Source organism: Babylonia areolata, chromosome 8 (genome assembly GCF_041734735.1).
Source record: "Babylonia areolata isolate BAREFJ2019XMU chromosome 8, ASM4173473v1, whole genome shotgun sequence".
Classification (NCBI taxonomy): Eukaryota; Metazoa; Mollusca; class Gastropoda; order Neogastropoda; family Buccinidae; genus Babylonia; species Babylonia areolata.
This window is the reverse complement of record NC_134883.1, coordinates 18,010,279-18,028,651: the sequence shown is the minus strand read 5'-3', so window position 1 is coordinate 18,028,651 and position 18,373 is coordinate 18,010,279. Positions and strand designations below refer to the sequence as shown.

The 18,373-nt window shown below is 40.1% G+C and overlaps 1 protein-coding gene across 1 annotated transcript; it reads right to left on the bottom strand.

Annotated features, from left to right (window-relative positions):
* Nucleotides 1-275: 275 nt before the first annotated feature.
* On the bottom strand, nucleotides 276-16,981 carry LOC143284605 (proteasome subunit alpha type-5-like). The gene is made up of 9 exons (XM_076591437.1): nucleotides 16,867-16,981; nucleotides 16,065-16,181; nucleotides 15,345-15,471; nucleotides 12,109-12,176; nucleotides 11,030-11,137; nucleotides 8,066-8,124; nucleotides 4,891-4,993; nucleotides 3,817-3,903; nucleotides 276-1,696 (listed from the first exon to the last, which is right to left on the bottom strand). Exons 2-9 carry the CDS (start codon nucleotides 16,158-16,160, stop codon nucleotides 1,619-1,621), a joined length of 726 nt encoding a protein of 241 aa, XP_076447552.1. The 5' UTR covers nucleotides 16,161-16,181; nucleotides 16,867-16,981; the 3' UTR covers nucleotides 276-1,618.
* Between the last annotated feature and the right edge of the window lie 1,392 nt (nucleotides 16,982-18,373).

Genomic DNA, 18,373 nt, shown 5'->3' with positions numbered 1-18,373 from the left:
CATTTTTTAAGGCAAAAATGGGTCTGTCAGACCCACAAAGTACGGTGAAGGTTAATCAATCAAGTGGTCATTTACTTGTGGTTGTTACCTTGTAAATAGTTACCAAAATAATTATCCTACACACCCTGCACAATGGGTAATGTAAAAAAAAAAGAAAAAAAAAGGTCAAGATGAGATGTGTGTGTGTGTTTATGTGTGTGTGTCTCCACATCCACCCACCTCTTGAAAACCCCACTGTCCAAACATCCATCCAAACAAACAGTTCCACACCACCATTTCATTTTCAGATTTTAATCATCTTGCACACAATGTCTGCAATGACAGAAACCAAAAACAAAACACATGATCAGTTTGTAACTGTACGGTACATGTTAACCCATTACATGCCTGAGGCACAGAACCAGGCACACAGCGCAAGTCAGCTCCGCGACAGTAAAAACTGCTGCTGGAATCCAACTGCGCTGAAGAGAAGAAAACTGGATTACCCCCTGCATCCTTTTAACCAACTAGCCAGGTAAACCTGCATCTCCCCATCAGGCAATCCAAGAGCTGGATCATTCTCTGCAGTTCTACTTCAAGCATCAGTGGTTCTACATTCTTCTGACTCTCTTTCCAAGGGAACGGGAACTGACAAACTATGTTTCTTAAAGTGCTGTTTCAACAAGGGAAAGACATCCTTCCTGTCACTGTGCAGAGCATGCTCTTTTTATTAACACACTTGCAGCAAACATTCCGATTTACTTCACAGGAGACTGCAGTTTTGGTCGCTCACTAGGTGAGAGTGCTTCTTACTGTAGTTGCTTTCCAACAAAATGTCACTTCTCTCTGGACTGTCAAATGTAAACAGTGTCTGAATGATTGAGAGAGGCTTTCATAAACATATCTTCATCAACACACATACTACCCACAAAGAAAAGTTAGAAAAATGACAAAAAAGTTGTTCTTGTGCTTTTTCTTTCCCCTCTTTTGTGGTCTCAAATATAGAGAAGTGGGTTTAGCAAGCAGCCTTACATGTGGTAACAAGTTGTCATTTTTCCATCAGAATTGAAGGTGAAACAGGACAAAGAATACGATAAAGTTGTAGTTCCAGTTGGGAACTTCAGACCGCGGTTTCTTAACATTTCTCATCCTGTTCCAAAGCCGCCTTTGAATGATACAAAGTGTTTGAAGTTCACTACACTACTGATCACTCTTGTTCACAGAACCTTGCAGCAAAACAATATTCATTTTCAATATCAACTCTCTCTTAGTACATGTTCAGAGATCCCTAAACTTCCTCCAAACTCATTATGACTAAATCAATGAAGAAGAAAAAAAAGAAAAAGAAAAGGGAGATGCCATGCTCACATAAAGGTCATCATACTCAACAGTCATAAAAAACATGTAACATGCAACAACAAGAAAAAAATAACCCTCTTAATCATATATGCAATCAGGCTGCTGGACAGCAGTGATACATGAAGTGATCAGTCCTTACCCCCCATTCCCCCTCCATCCCCTCGCCTCCTCCTGCCACAAGTATGGAGGAGAAGTGAAGATGAGCTAACAGAGCACAAGACATGGGCTGCTGGACAGACACAGGTGAGGATGCTGTGTGTGTGTGTGTGTGTGTGTGTCATCAGAGGTCCTTGATGATGGCTTCCAACTCCTCCTTGCTGAACATCTGGAACAGCCGGTCTGGGGTCACTGTGGCCATCTGGAAACAACACACCAACATAACAGTGTGTAGAACAGAGCATAACATGAGTATTGTGAGCTGTGGCCATATGGAAATGACGCACCAACATGACAGTGTGTAGAACAGAGCATAACATGAGTATTGTGAGCTGTGGCCATATGGAAACGACGCACCAACATGAAAGTGTGTAGAACAGAGCATAACATAAGTATTGTTGACTGTGGCCATATGGAAACGACGCACCAACATGACAGCGTGTAGAACAGAGCATAACAAGAGTACTGTGAGCTGTGGCCATATGGAAACGACGCACCAACACGACAGTGTGTAGAACAGAGCATAACATCAGTATTGTGAGCTGTGGCCATCTGGAAACGACGCACCAACATGACAGCGTGTAGAACAGAGCATAACAAGAGTCCTGTGAGCTGTGGCCATATGGAAACGACGCACCGACATGGGAGTGTGTAGAACAGAGCATAACATCAGTATTGTTGGCTGTGGCCATCTGGAAACAACGCACTAACATGACTATGAAGAAAAGAGCTGTAACATTTGTTTTGTTCACTGTGACCATTTGAAAAGAAAACACCAACAAGACAGTGTGAAGAACAGAGCATTAACATTACTATTGTTGACTGTGGCCCTCAAGAACCAACACACCAACACGACACTGAAGAAAAGAGCATTAACATTACTATTGTTCACTGTGTCCATCTGGAAACAACACACCAACACAAAAGTGTGTAGAAAACAGCATTAACATCAATATTGTTCACTGTGTCCATCTGGAAACAACACACCAACACAAAAGTGTGTAGAAAACAGCATTAACATCAATATTGTTCACTGTGTCCATCAGGAAACAACACACCAACACAAAAGTGTGTAGAAAACAGCATTAACATCAATATTGTTCACTGTGTCCATCTGGAAACAACACACCAACACACAAGTGTGTAGAAAACAGCATTAACATTTACTATTGTTCACTGTGTCAATCAGGAAACAACACACCAACACAAAAGTGTGTAGAAAACAGCATTAACATTTACTATTGTTCACTGTGTCCATCTGGAAACAACACACCAACACAAAAGTGTGTAGAAAACAGCATTAACATTTACTATTGTTCACTGTGTCCATCTGGAAACAACACACCAACACAAAAGTGTGTAGAAAACAGCATTAACATCAATATTGTTCACTGTGTCCATCAGGAAACAACACACCAACACAAAAGTGTGTAGAAAACAGCATTAACATCAATATTGTTCACTGTGTCCATCAGGAAACAACACACCAACACAAAAGTGTGTAGAAAACAGCATTAACATTTACTATTGTTCACTGTGTCCATCTGGAAACAACACACCAACACAAAAGTGTGTAGAAAACAGCATTAACATTTACTATTGTTCACTGTGTCCATCTGGAAACAACACACCAACACAAAAGTGTGTAGAAAACAGCATTAACATCAATATTGTTCACTGTGTCCATCAGGAAACAACACACCAACACAAAAGTGTGTAGAAAACAGCATTAACATCAATATTGTTCACTGTGGCCTTAATCCTTTTTAATATCATCTCCTTACTTCCAAAAACTGCCTCAGCAGTCCACAACACTTGTCACTTGATGATGCACTATCACAAACATAGACTGGAATATGAGAAAGAAAAGCAAGCGACCATCCAGACACAAAATTTGTCTTTTTTTCATGTCAGGTGACAAGGTTGTGGGGAAAATGTAAACAACTGTGATGACTATGCGAATGACAGTGTGTCTGTAAAGCGCTAAGAGCTTGGTCTCTGATTAAAGAAGACAGGTGCCACAAGTACCAATAGCAATAATAATTTTCTTTCTAAAACACAAGCACAGCTTGACTTGGTGGTCAGTTCATAGTGTGCCAGTTCATAAAGACAGCATACCTTATAATTAAGACATACACACTTTACACAATTTCTCTACATGGTCAGAACATAACTATATTGTATGTTCATCACTAAGTAATCACCAGCTTACAAGTGATGTCTTGTTTCAGAAGCAAACACACGAACACACTCACAGAGAAAAGTACTCCATGGCATGCATGCACACACACACACACACACACAGAGATTCATAGTACTCACCTCTACATTAGTGGCGTTGAGCTTTTCCTCCATCACCTGTTTCAAGATGGTGAGTGCTGACTTACATGCGTCCTTTAGTGTGATGGACTGAAAACCACAAACCATAATATTCACCCATCAGTTTTGCCAGTGCACAGGGGAATCAAACCTGGAATAAAAATGTTCATGAGTAAAGGTGGTGTCTTAGTTAGGTCCTTGAAGAAAACCACTAAAATTAACTAACCATATGCATATAACTGTGTGTGTATACAAGTTAGAGAAATTAAAATGAACCAACTATATATACCACTCTGTGTGTGTCTATGCGTTAGAGAATAAGTGGGAGAACAAAGGAGAATGTGTTATGAGTTTGAATTTGTTTAAATGTGTTGGTAAAATAACCCCATATTTCTGAGGAATTAATGAAGCAAACATCAGTTTATTATTGTCAAGCATTAAAATTAACAGTAAAGCAGATCACTTAAATACCCATGACCCTATAATAATTCCTGAAATGTCTGTACATATTTGCAAATATTTTAGCATAAGCTCTTGCAGCATCAACAAAGGAGACTGTTAGGGATATGGGTGTGGGGGGAAGACAGAAAAAACAAAGAAAAAGAAACAGCCCCTGACTTCACCATTTTTTTAATTCAGGAATATGCATTGTTACGTCTTTCATTAAGATATTTCAACCACTAAGGTCACTCAGATTTTTCCACATAAAAATCCAGGCAGACTTAAACTTCTTCTTCTTCTGTTTTGTCTATATCTTATTATGATAATCTCTCTCCTCATCTTCTCTGTCATACTTTAAACTTTAGGTGATGTTTTCAGTTCTTCTTCTCCTCCCTAAACTGTGTGAAAAGTCATTGGGGTGCTGCATGGAAACACTATTCATCAGATTCCTCCAGGTCTGTCTGTGTCAGTGTCAAAACTTGGGTCTCTTCTGCAAATGGTTTTCTCATCCATTCAGCAATGCTGTTTGACCATTTTTTCACTCTTAGTTCCTTCAGGGAATCATTTGAACAGGGTTTTTAGTTCTGCTGCAACAAATGCAGGAAAATCAAAACAAGGTATGGGGAAGAGTGTTACCTTGTGGTACTGCTCCTGCAGTGCTTGCTGGGCGCCCTCTGACCCGGAACCAATGGCCTTGGCATCGTACTGTATGAAGGTGCCTGAGGGGTCCATGTGGAATCTGCCAACAACAGTACAGTATAGCCAATGCCTATCCCGCCTCTCGCACTTCTTTGGGCTGCAGGGTGCCAAATCTGACACAATGATGTGCTGCTGCATTGCTGGTACGCTTTAAGGTGGACCACTGCGTCATTTTTAGCTAATTTTTGTTTCTCAGGAACTACTAAAGATATCTGCATGAAATTTGGTACACATACTCAGGATGTTAATATAGACATCTGTGCTAAGTTTGAAGATTATAAGTCAAACAGATATGAAGATATGATAATTTTATCATAAAAATACACACGGTTATTTGGCCCATTTGCAGCACTGAACACATGCATTACATAATGATTCTCATCATTTCCACAGTTTGTTTTGACATCATTTAGTGCAATGATCACAAAAGCAGATGCCCATTGTCCACAAGCATTGTTCTCTGTCTTGTCAAAAACGCATAAAATTATGCATTCACGTTTGTATGCTTTAGTCACTTGCTATGAAAAAAACTACTAGAGGTAGAGAGTTCTAACTATGTTCATTGCACTCAGCACACATTTTTACATCAGTGTGCCTAATTTTATGATAATATTTTCACTGTATCAATTGTTACACGTGGGCCACTGATGCACCTGCAGCAGAAATTCAACTTTTGAGAAAAACGCCTTCAAAGATTGTGTCGAGAACTCACAAACTGCAACCCATAGTTACACATTAAAAAAATAATACACAGGAAAATAGCACTTGGCCAATATCACTAAGTGGTGAGAGAGAGTTTTTTTTCAGTTACTTGATTGTTCAAAATGCTCCTGGGGCGTATACTTCTCCCTCATCTGCCCGTCGATGTTCACGTTCCTGACGTCTCACAGTTTCAATTTTTTTCCTCTTTTGTTTTGCTCTGTCAGAGGATTTTCTGGTTGCTGTTTTGACCCTGAGCATATCTGATTTCTCTGCAAACATCTCTGCACTGCTCCCAGCCACAAGATCCAGTTCAGCAAGCACATCCAGAAGGGCGGTAGATCCCTTATTGTATCGCTGAACGCAGACTGCCACAGCAGAGTGGACTGTACGGAGGCAGTGAAGCCATGTTTTTTGGTGCATGGGTCGTGGCATATTCACCATACCAAAAAAACGGCATAGCTGGGTGTAGCCAATCCCAGTTGCAGAAGCAGCAGCAACAAGGCGACGGTTGATGTCAAAACCTGTGTAGACAGTCCCCGTCTTCAGCGATGTCATGGTCTGTGTCCCTGGAATCACAGCACCACAGGAAACACACCTCACCTCCAGACTGCATGCTGACCCCATCCTCTTTGTCTCATCTTCAAATACAGAGACCTGAAAAAAAAAATCAAATGTGTGAGAATTGAAGGTACAAGAGAAAGAATGAGAGAGAGAGAGAAAGAGAGAGAATAAAGAGACTCAGACTGACAGTTTTTTTTACACACACACACATACACACACACTGACAGTATGTCAGACTCAGTAAAAATCCACAGAAATATTACTTGGAAAAGTATTTCAATACTTGAGAAAAATAAAAACTGCCTCTGAAAACAAAAATCAAAGAACTTGAAAAAAAAAAAGAAAAAAAAAAAGAAGTAAATCAATGGGCTCACAAAAAAAGAAGAAAGGTATTCAGATGGCTTTTTTTCTTCTTTTTTTTTTGCTATGAAACAAAACAAAAACTCCTGAAATAAAATAGAATACTATATTATATTTATTAAATATTATATATCTGTAGACTATTATATTATTTTCCACAAACCTTTGATATGCATTTTCCACAATGAAGTGACGACACCAAGCAGTCCAATGTCGACACATCAACGATGATGTTCTGTGAGGACTGTGGCTGTCCCGAGCGAAGTTGTACTTCGGGAACTGATGCACTTTTTTTTGACGGTGGTTCTTCGTCTGAACTGGAGTCACTGTCACCGTACACACATGTTTTCTGGTGAAAACGTCCAATTTTCTCTTCGAACTGAGAAGCGGCGTGCTTTCACTGACGCCGGTCGATGTCGAAGGCACCGCTAAGTCGGTCGCTGTTTCGGCAGACTTTTTTTCAGCTTGTGTTGTAATCTTTCGCTTTCTCTTCTTTTTGCCGAATGCAAAGACAGTCCTAAACTTCTTTCCAGCGTGTCTTGGCATTGTCCGTGACTTTTAGTAGAAAATTTCGATCAAAATCTTAGGCAACTGGTGTGTCGATTGAAACCGTGATGAAAACAGACGCCATCTTGGAAAAAGTCACATGACCGATTGGGCCAATGGGCTATTTTTTTTACTCCAACAAGCCAATCAGAAACCTCGACTCAGCCACAACCCCTAAAAAATGCCTCTCGGGTTCCTTCGGATTTGCTCTTCGTGTGTTTCCGTGAGTGGAATTTTCCACAGGAAATGGCAATGAGAAGACAAACCGGTGAATGACCTTCACACTGATACCAAACAAGATGGGGTTTCCAAACCAGATCGCGAGCACCAGGCTGTCCAAATCGATGCAAACTTCGAGTTTTTTGTCACATTCGCTCAAACTTCACACACACCCAGGTCAGAAAATGATTTTATTTGCAATGAAATCGGTCAAATTGAGCAAAATGGTTGACAGAAATGCAAAGAAGAGACATTGTTTGACCAAATACAAGTATAATCCCAAAACACGTTTTTTAATGATTTTTGGTGAAAAACCTATGCCGTGGTCCACCTTAAAGAGAATGCAGTGGGGAACGTGTGTGTGTGTGTAGCGCGCGTAAGTGTATGTCCATGCATGTTTTTGTACATGTGTGTGTGTGTGTGTGTGTGTGCACGTGTATGTGCGTGTGTGTGATATGTGTGTGTGTGTGTGTGTGTGTGTGTGTGTGTGTGTGTGTGTGTGTGTCCATGCATGTATTTGTTCATATGTATGTGTGTATGCATGTGTATGTGTGTGACCATGCATGCGTCCTTTAACTGGTGCAATACTTGCACACTGAGATTTAAAACAATGGAAAAGGCATTTAAAAGAAAGAAAAAGGACCAAAAGAAAAATTACCACAGAAAGAATCAAAAACACTGTCAAAAAGAAGGACAAAACACAAATGACCAAATCATAACTCACAGTCTGGGTCCGTTGGTGTCCACACCAGCTATCAGAAGGGCCACCCCAAAAGGTCGACTCTGGAGAAGAAGAAAAATCAAAGCAAGGACATGGGATGCTGTATCACAAACCCACACACACGAACAATAGCTTGCTAACTTCATAAAAATTTTTTTTTAATGCTGTCAACAGCAGAACTTCAATATTTCTAACAAATGATACAGTTTGAATCATGACTCAATATTCAGCTTCTCAACAAGTAAAACAGCTTCAAGCTTCACATTCAATAGCATTATTTCTGTTTCTTACTTGATCTAAAAACCTAATGCCATTCTAATAGTCTGCTGACTTGCCCCCCTCAACTGCCCCTCCCAACCCTCCTCATCATCTCTCACAAGAACAGTTCCCAAACTTCCACCCCCAAAACATGCACCTACTTGACCCCCACCCCCCACACCCCCTCCCCATCTCCCTTCCCAAACCTCCCATCACGAAACCTCCACCAATACCAATCCCATGTTCTACCTGCCACCAAAGTTCAGCAAGTCAACAGGGCTCCAAATACCTGCCCTCTGTCCTGGACATAACAGCCTTCTGACAAACAAGCAGAGTGCTCTTTCCACTTGTCCGCTGGGCAACCAATGTCTGACTGTGTCAGTGAAAGGGTGACTGAGCAGTCAGTTTCAGTGCAGACCGATCATACTTCCCCCTGCTTCCCTTTTTAATACTTCCACCCCCCAACCTGGTTTTTTTCTTCCTGTTTTTCTTGCAACATATGTGATGAATGAACCATGTCTGCAGACTTGTCACTGCACCACCGGAACCTTAATTTACAGTCTCTTTTGTTACGAAAGGCAAGCAGAAATAGTGGGAGGGACAAGAAGAACCTTTAAACTACTTGTCCCCAGGGCATTTAAAATCACCATGGAATTCCTACCCCCGAATAACATAACAGTAGTCAGTGTCAAGGAGTGGTCAATGAGACAAATTCACACACACACACACACACACACACAGACCAGGGTTTAGGTTTGGAGTCGGTCATTGGTCGCTGATGCATACAAATTTGAAATGACCCAACGATGTGGCAGCATGTCGGTCACTTCACTTATTGATCTTTTACTGTTTTAGCAAGTTGGTCAAAAAAAAAAGGCCGCCTTGCCTTTTATAGGTTTCTCACAATCCCCTACAAAATAATTGCTGCTGCAGTTACAAAACTGTTCTTACTGCACAATGGTCTACCATTAAGACTCACTTCCCCAGAACACTTATTGCCCCCTTTGTTTTATCAGTTTGTTTCCTGACATCTGTCTGAACACCATCATGCAATTCAGAATGGACTGCGCATTACGTATCCTGTAATGGGTGTGTGTATATTTGTATGTAAAAGCAGTAAGAGGGAATTTGTGTGTTAGCTTCTGTAGATGCTTGTGTGCGCCTGTGCGATGCTTCTGAGTGTTTGTAAATGTGTGTGCGTGTGTGCATGTGTGATGCTTGCGCACGCGCGTGCCCGTGTGTGTGTGTGCATGTGCGATGCTTGTGTCAGTGTGTGTGTGTTATAGTGTGTGTGTGTGTGTGTGTGTGTGTGTGTGTGTGTGTGAGTGTGAGAGAGAGAGTGACACTTTTGACACTTTGACACTTTGACATTTTTATTGTCATTACCTGTAATGGTCTATTGACAAGGGGGTGACGGGGATTAATTCTTAAATCCTCTTAAATGCAAAGCAACATTCTGCTTAACAGCATTTCATCACCAAACAAACAAACAAACAAAATCTCTAAATATAACTCTCTCACGATACATTAAGCAAGCGGAACACACACACACACACACACACACACAAAGAAACTAATCAATCAAACTCGACCACCCATTCTAGGAGTGAAATAGTTCAATATATCAATTATCTACCTTACCAAATTAACATAAGAAAATAAAATTTACATATGGATATCCTCTTCATTTACTCTGGTGTGTTCTGATCATAGTGATTATGCCTTATTTTTTGTGCTTCTGAGATAAATTTAGCTACTGACTGTATGATATATTCATCATCAGACGATAAAACAGAAAAAACATCATGTCTTTTAGCTAGATGAGATGAAAAAAATGTACATTTTTCTCTTACTTTATCGTATAATTTACAATGAAACAAAAAATGTTTTTCGTCATCTACACTAGATGAACACAAAGGACATGGCAATTCTGTGGATGCTGCAGGTTGAAACCACAATTTATTTGCATTGAAACCAAATGTCCGTAGCCGAAATCTTGCATAATTTAACCTGTGCCACTTATCTGTGATGACTGTTAGATATTTTTCAGTATGAAATATACTTTTGAATGAGAAAAACCAACTAGTGAGAGAGAGAGAGAGAGAGAGAGAGAGAATTTTTGACTGTTTCAGGGTAATTTTCAGGGATTTTCCCTGATCCAGAATAGTGCATAATTATACACATACATGTAATAATGTATGTATGCTTAAACAGGAAATATTTCCTTTGCAACAAACAACACAACATCAACAAGAATAACAAAGATGTATGCACATGCACACACATTTAAACCGTTCCACATGTGTATATACAAAAACCAGAGTGTGATACTGATAGACAATATTCAAATGAAAATTTTCATTGTGTGGTGGTAGAGAGGGCATGGAGGATTGTTAATGGGGGAGGCTGAAATTGATATTTTTTTAACCATCATTTTACAAAATGGCCCACTGATTTTGTGGTGAACAGGTCAAATGACCCAGTGTGCTGAATAAAACCTAAATGCTGTGACACACACAAAGTGAGACACACAAGCACACAGTGAGAAATATATCTCACACACATACACACACATACACACACATTCAAAAAGTGAGACACACACACACACACACAGTGAGACATACTGACACACACATACATACACATTCACACAGAGACACACCCACACATTAACACAGTGAGATATACACACACAAACACACACACCATAGCACCAGGATCTGGGTCGTCATCACCAAAGGCCAGGGCAAGGTTGGACACAGCCTGCGTGACGCTCTCCACACTCATGTTCTCGTTGTACGTGAACCAGTGATTCTGAAACACAGCACGCACAACACTCCGTCATTCACCCCATACCTAACCACATGATCACCAGCTTCTGGTGGCTACTTGCATCATGCATGTTACATACTACCATCATCATCATCATCATCATCTAGAAAGTCAATGTTGCATGATAAGAAGTCAGTGACCCTGGTGATAAAAAACGCAGCCCAAAGGAAGACACACAAATGCGGCTGCACTGTGGGCAGGCAATAGCAGATGATAGGTGTTGTCTCTTCTTGTGGGATAAACACTTCTGGTTGAGGTCCTAAACAAGGTCTCCTCAAGCGCCGGAACTCCCTTGAAGACATGCAGTCGCCTGGTATTGTGGTCAGTGGTGAGGGTTTGCCATCCAAGGATGCCGGCCCCAAGAAGAGCTCTTGGGTACTCCTTTAGTGGTCTTCCAGTGTTTCTCGAGCCTGCAGCCAGCTCGGAGAAGAAAACTATCTCTGGCAACCACATGTCATCCATTCAAACTTCACATCCAACCTACTGAAACAGCGATTTTACACTCCCAAACATGCTAATAATCACTTTCACTGGCTCTGCTCATCGCCCTTGCTTACCAAAGTTCTCCACTTGAGACTGAGACAATGAAATCCTCACAAACAGCATGAGTGCAGGCAGCTGCAGCTTTTATTTTTATCACCATAATTAATGACCAGAACACTCTTTTTTCCACAATATATCTCTTTCAGAACCAAGACTATACAATCCAACAATGACATACATCAACATGACATGAACTGATGAAGTGATTGCACAGTAACTTTTTCCACTTCTTTCCTGCCCTAAATAATATTCAAACGACTCCTTCCACGGCTGAAAACATAAAAAAATTATATAATAAAATACAAAATAGAAAAATTTAGAAAAAAAAAAGTTATCTTACTGATGAAGGCAGTATACTGCATTCTCCAACACTGAAAGGTAAGCTGTACTAGACTGTAAATAAACCTCACCTGAGCTTCAACTCTGGCTCTGTCAATAAGTGTTCGAGAATCTGCAATCAGTCCACTCATGGCACACCCTGCAAGAATCAAATAAAGAGTAAGGGGAATAGTCTTTAAAAAACAAAACAAAAAACCCCACAACAAAACAACTTATGATGTATATGAAGCAGGAAACATTTAAACTATAAAAAAAAACAAAAAAAAAAAACAACTCAGATATATATCTCTGAAACAAAGGTCACAAGTACACCCATCTACAGCATTATCTGAGTGTGCTGAAACACTTGAATGTGCATGTGTTGAATGTGTGCATACTAAATGTTAAATCATCTTTTATTGGGACTGTCTGCTGCTCCACAGTAATATTACAATGAATACAATGATTACTAACATTTCCTGGCACAGATACAAGTGGCATCAACATACTGTGGGAGAATCAACTGATTTGCTACTGAATAAGTCTGGAAATCAGAGTATCCCTTTAACCCCTAGGCTGCCTATATGACAAGATAACTCGTCATCTCAAGCATGTACGCTTCGCTGCCACAATGACAAGATAACCCATCATCGAAATATTCTGACTTTTCCCTGGTTTGCATTCAGTTCGTTGATAAAAATACTGGTAGATTTAGCTCTGGGAATCTTTCCAGATTCTATTCATAGCTAGAAACACCATCTACGTCATAAGGCAGTCCTTTATTTGAACATTTTGGTTGGGTTACTGTCGTAGTGTTTGCCTGGCTCCTCTCCTTCTTTGCTCAACAAAACGTCGGACTGACGCCATGCTCAAGACATGCAATCGTGGTGAACCAAATCAACCAAGAGTGCTTTCTTTAGCTGATGCTCAGAAAGAATTGAAGCGTAATTTCGAAGGAGAAGACAATGATGAAAATTTAAAGGACGATTTGATCGACACTAAAGGGAGCAATCAAGAGAGGGGCCAAGATAGACTATCAGTAAATGATGCCGGCTGTTCAGCTGTAGCAGATGACAGAAGTGACCAAATTTTTAGTAAGACACAGTGTGAGCAATTTTCTTAGCACTCAGCCAATGCAGTCTGATGAGAACTGGATAAAGTGACCATGTGAGAGGGGTGAAGAGAAGGGGGGGTGGAGACTGAGGGGGCGCAGCCTCACATCCATATTATCACTTGGAGAAGTCACAATGCATTGTGTATCTATCTCTTTGAAAATTTTTTTTTATTGTTGTTGTTCTAGTATGATTTTGTGTGTGCAGATATCCATTTGTCCAGAAAATGTGATATTCTAGTGCAAATTACCTGACTGTTTGTAATGAACAAGTTGAAAATGAGACAAAAAACAAAACACTGATTTCAAAACAACAGCATGTCACTAAAAATACATAAAATGGGAAAACAACATGTGTTTTGTCTTCTTTATTCATTTACCTTTCAGAAAATATATACTTTTATGGGTCTTTCTCCAATAACAAAGAGCACAAATTTTTTTGAAAACATACCCATTTTTTGTGAAAAAACCCTGGCAAATAGATTTCACTTAAATCTTATTTTCCTGGCAGCGAAAGGGCTAATTAGTACCAAACTTAACCCTCAAAGTGCTGGATATAATAAAACATACTTATAGAAATCATGCTTAAAACAAAGGGATAGTTTGCCTCCGCTACCTGTGCTCTGATTTGGGGCATTTGTATGCTTATCAGTAAGAATAAATAGGTAAACCTATACATTTTTGGAAAGTAGAGTGAATGAAGAATCAGATAAAAGTAAGAAAAAGGCTGTACCTTGTATATAGTTGGAGATATTGCATAGGATATAATTAACAAATTTTGCACACTCATTTTCCAAAAATGTCAACCACAATGTTTAAAGGTATTTTCACATCTTTTACAGAGTCAAAATCTCAAAATTGGAATTAAACTGTACAAAAAATGTTCTGGCTGCAGAATCATGATATGAATATAACTGAAACAATGAAATTATAAGCATTGTATTATTTGTTTGAGACACACCCACCGACGCCACGCACGCACACATCTACAATACTTTATGCAATCACAGGCAAAAACAGAAATAAATGTTTTCTTTTAGCTCATGTTGCTTTCAAAAGCAGCAAGAATGCTTTAAATCAAAATAATTTCCAGTTTTCTAGCTTGATTTGGTCAAGAAATCGCAATAGACCCATGCCTAACCCACTTTACCACCCCTCCCCACCCCCATCACCCACCCCCCAGTTTTTGTGGCTGGAGACACAAAACTGAATGAACAACAAGCAAGCCAGCATGCCCAAGTGTCAAAATAACAAAGCCGTTTTCACCAGAATCCCTGTCAGCAAATGAATCATCACTAGTGACAAGGTCACTCATTTCCTGAGCTTTGTCAACTTCAGTGTCACTCATTGTTTACAAAAATACGAAGATCTGGACTTATAAACTCGGTCAAAGTTTGTGCAAACACAAGCAGGGAGGCAGTAACACCAGAACGAGGCAGTTTTACGAAGGCTGCCGAGCATAGCCGTACGATGTGGGACCTTATGTAAACAGAGCCACGATCGTGGCCCATCGCACTTTACCAGGAAAGCCACGATCGTGGCTCATCGCGCTCTCCGGGTTAATAAAACACGAACTTTCTTTTTCTGTTAATGATGTCATTCTTGTTGGTGGGGACTCTCTTAGTCTCTATCCTTCCTCTGGGACCTACAAAGAACTGAAAATTCTTAAGGTCTATGTGCCTAAGAGCCTGGATCCTGCACATGAATTATATAGACTGGAATCAATAGCTTGAATAACAAAATTGAAAAAAAAAATTCTGGCTTGAGTCTTTCATCAGAAAAATTGGCTCCATAAGCAGCCTTGTTCTTAATTGCCAGTTTAAATATTACAGGATTAAACTTATGCAGAATTTGGTACAGTGCGACTTCTGCAAACGTTTCCAAAGAAGCAGTATATCTACAGATGTCTATATAGGTGGGATCACTTACATTCTCAACCACAGAACATTTCAGAACTAATCACACCAATCTATATAGCGCAAAAAAGCCTAACAACCCTACGCTCAGATGCAAATATTGTTGTGGTATGTTTAACAATATCCAGGAACATGATGATTAAAAAATGTATGATGAGTACGCCCTTAGGAAAACAAACTAGAACAATAACTATTAATCAACAGTACAAATATTTACAAAAACAAGTTCTCAATAATATACAATAATAATTCTACAAAATTACAAACAATAGTGAAGCAACATTTCCCATCCCTGTCTCACCAATGTGCTTGTCCACCTCCATAATCTTCTCAATGCTGGTGGGCTCTATCAGAGGGGAGGTCACTCTTTTCTCAACAGCCAACACCACTCCTTCATTGGTTTGGATGCCAATGGCCGTGGAGCCCAGCTGTGGATTAAAATGCACACACACACACACACACACACAATTAATGTATTATATGTGCCGAAACAAATCATGCAAAATATATCTAATTATAATGGTCCATAATTGTAATTCATTAATTGTATATGATTTATAAATTTTGTATGATGCACTGAACTTGAAGAAAGTCACAAATATGAAATAACCATGATATATATATATATATATACATTATATATAATTTTATATATTATAAAAATTTCATGATTGAAATTGAAATTAATCAATCATCAATTTCATTGAAAAAATGATTACTTAAAAATGCTTGTTTAAATTTCATGTGTTGGTAAATCAAAGTGAAACTGAAAGGAAACTGCTACTAAATACTCAATTTTCTGTGAAAATTGCAGACTTTCATTCCTAAAACTAGTAAAAGCTTTCTCTCTTCCTCCGCAACTTCATTCCTTCACATTCATACACCCACACAATAACATAAAACTTATAATAATACTACATATACTGATATATACACCATATACAATGAACAAATACACCAATACTTAATGCACATAAATCACGTACATGATTCACACACACACACACACACTGTATAATACCTTAATGGCTTCGATAGCATATTCCACTTGAAAAAGCCGCCCCTCTGGAGAAAAGGTGTTGACACCTCGGTCATACTCTGAACGTGTCAGAAACATTGTGATCCCCTTCTTTGAAATCTGCAAGCACACACTGATACAGTAAACATCATCATCTTCAAAAACCACTCCCACTGATACTGTAAAGGAGAAATGACTATTTAATGGTGGGATATACTGCTAGTGTTTGTGAGAATGAATTTGGTTTAAATGGATGAAACCTGAAAATAAATGACCTGTCACATCCAGTCAGTTTCTTATTTTTAAAATGGACATGCCAGCCGGTAAGGCTACCTTCGGACGGATCGATTCATGCAGTTGAAAAGTTAGTTGTTTAAAATATAAAGAGATCTATACTTAATTTTCTTGGTTATGTTTCAACATCAAGAATATTTTAATCAGTATATTACTAATACTATCGTTCTTTGTACATAAAACATTACAATCACTGAACCAGCAAATTACTTTCGGTCCTAAATTCCTGTGTCTTCCCCGATCTATCCATGATACTTTTGATAGTCTTATTACATTTCTTAATGGGAAACTGCAAAGCTCTCTTGGTAAACTGTTTCTATGGTGCGCATCGTCATGATTGTGAAACTAGAGGATACACTGCTGGACAACCAAAACGGTGTCCCGCATACACTGACTGCACTTGTCACGGAAAGTATACTCTTTTCAGGCAGCTAGTGCTCTTCGTTCGCATGCTATACTGTGAAAATTAAGCTATGTATATGCACACTTCATGTAAGATAAAGAAATGTACCTGTCCGCAATTATTTTGTTTTCCTTTCACAAATCTATTAGACCATCGGCGTCGTCCGCATGACACAGCGTGAAAGTTTACTAATGGCGGCTTCCGCACTTACCAGCAGATAACTAAGAGGTGTATGCACACAGCAGCTGAGCTGAGTGACTATATGCAGAGGAACATTCTGTGCGGAAGCAGCAGAACGACAAGAACGACAACAGCAGCAAGAACAACAAGAACAACAACAACAATTACTCCTACTACGACTACTCATTGCGGCTGCTGCTGTTGCTTCTGCTGCTGCTGCTTCTCATCGGTGCTGCTGCTGTGATGGAGCCGAGAAGTGCCCAAAGAATGAATCACAAAGCTGACCAAGAATGAGGCGGATGATGCACTTGTTGATGAGTTTGAAGCCTGCTGTTTCAGCAAGACTGGATTGTACAAGCGCCCCAGTGATCAGCATAAACACGAACAGAAGCAATCATTTGTCATGCGAGGCCAATACAACTTCTTGCAGTAGTAGGAGGAGGAGGAGAAGGAGGAGGAGGACGAGGACGAGGAGGAGGACGATCAAAAGCGATGATGAGCAGTTGAAAGGGAGCAACCAAAAGCGATTCTGGAATTACATCAAATCTCTCAGACGTGACAGTACAGGGGTATCTCCACTTCGAGACCAAGGAAGATTATTTGCATCCCCAAAAGAAAAGGCCAACATTCTAAACCACCAGTACAAGTCGGTCTTCATGAGAGAAAAAAGCAGCAAAATCCCAACACCATCGGGAGTGTCCTACCCTGCAATGGCCGAGATCACGATCGACAAGGAAGGGGTACGGAAATTGCTGAAGAACATCAACCCATATAAAGCAGCAGGACCTGATGAGATTCCAGCAAAAGTGTTGAAAGAGTGCGCAGATGAGATCGCGCCCCTGCTCTCTATTATCTTCACCAAATCACTGGCAGATGGATGTGTACCAGACGACTGGAAAATGGCGAACGTGACAGCAGTTTTCAAAAAGGGCAATCGTAACTCTGCTGCTAACTACAGACCGGTCTCCCTCACCAGCATATGCTGTAAGATGCAAGAACACATCCTCGCAAGCAACATCATGCGCCATCTGACCCAACATGAAATACTTGATAACTCACAACATGGGTTTAGAGCCAGAAGGAGTTGTGAAACTCAACTGCTAACATTGTTCCAAGACATCGCCAAAAACCAGGACAACAGACAGCAGACCGACATGGTAATCCTAGACTTCTCCAAAGCCTTTGACAAGGTCCCCCACAAACGCCTCCTCCGTAAGCTGGACCATTATGGTATACGAGGATCGACGTTAGACTGGATCAAGGCCTACCTTTCTGACCGCACCCAAATCGTCGTAGTTGACGGCGAAAAATCTGAGCCAGCACCTGTCATCAGCGGAGTCCCACAGGGGACAGTTCTAGGCCCCATCCTATTTCTGATTTACATCAAGGCCAATATTAGATTGTTCGCTGATGACTGTATAGTCTACTCTACCAT

What these genes read in the sequence shown, in the direction of transcription:
- LOC143284605 (XM_076591437.1), bottom strand. Translation starts at nt 16,160, where the DNA reads ATGTTTCTGACACGTTCAGAGTATGACCGAGGTGTCAACACCTTTTCT. An exon ending in GGAGGTGGACAAGCACATTG is followed by an intron (nt 12,177 to 15,344) that starts GTGAGACAGGGA and finishes TGATTCTTGCAG; the next exon opens with GGTGTGCCATGAGTGGACTG. An exon ending in TCAACGCCACTAATGTAGAG is followed by an intron (nt 1,697 to 3,816) that starts GTGAGTACTATG and finishes TGTTGTTTCCAG; the next exon opens with ATGGCCACAGTGACCCCAGA.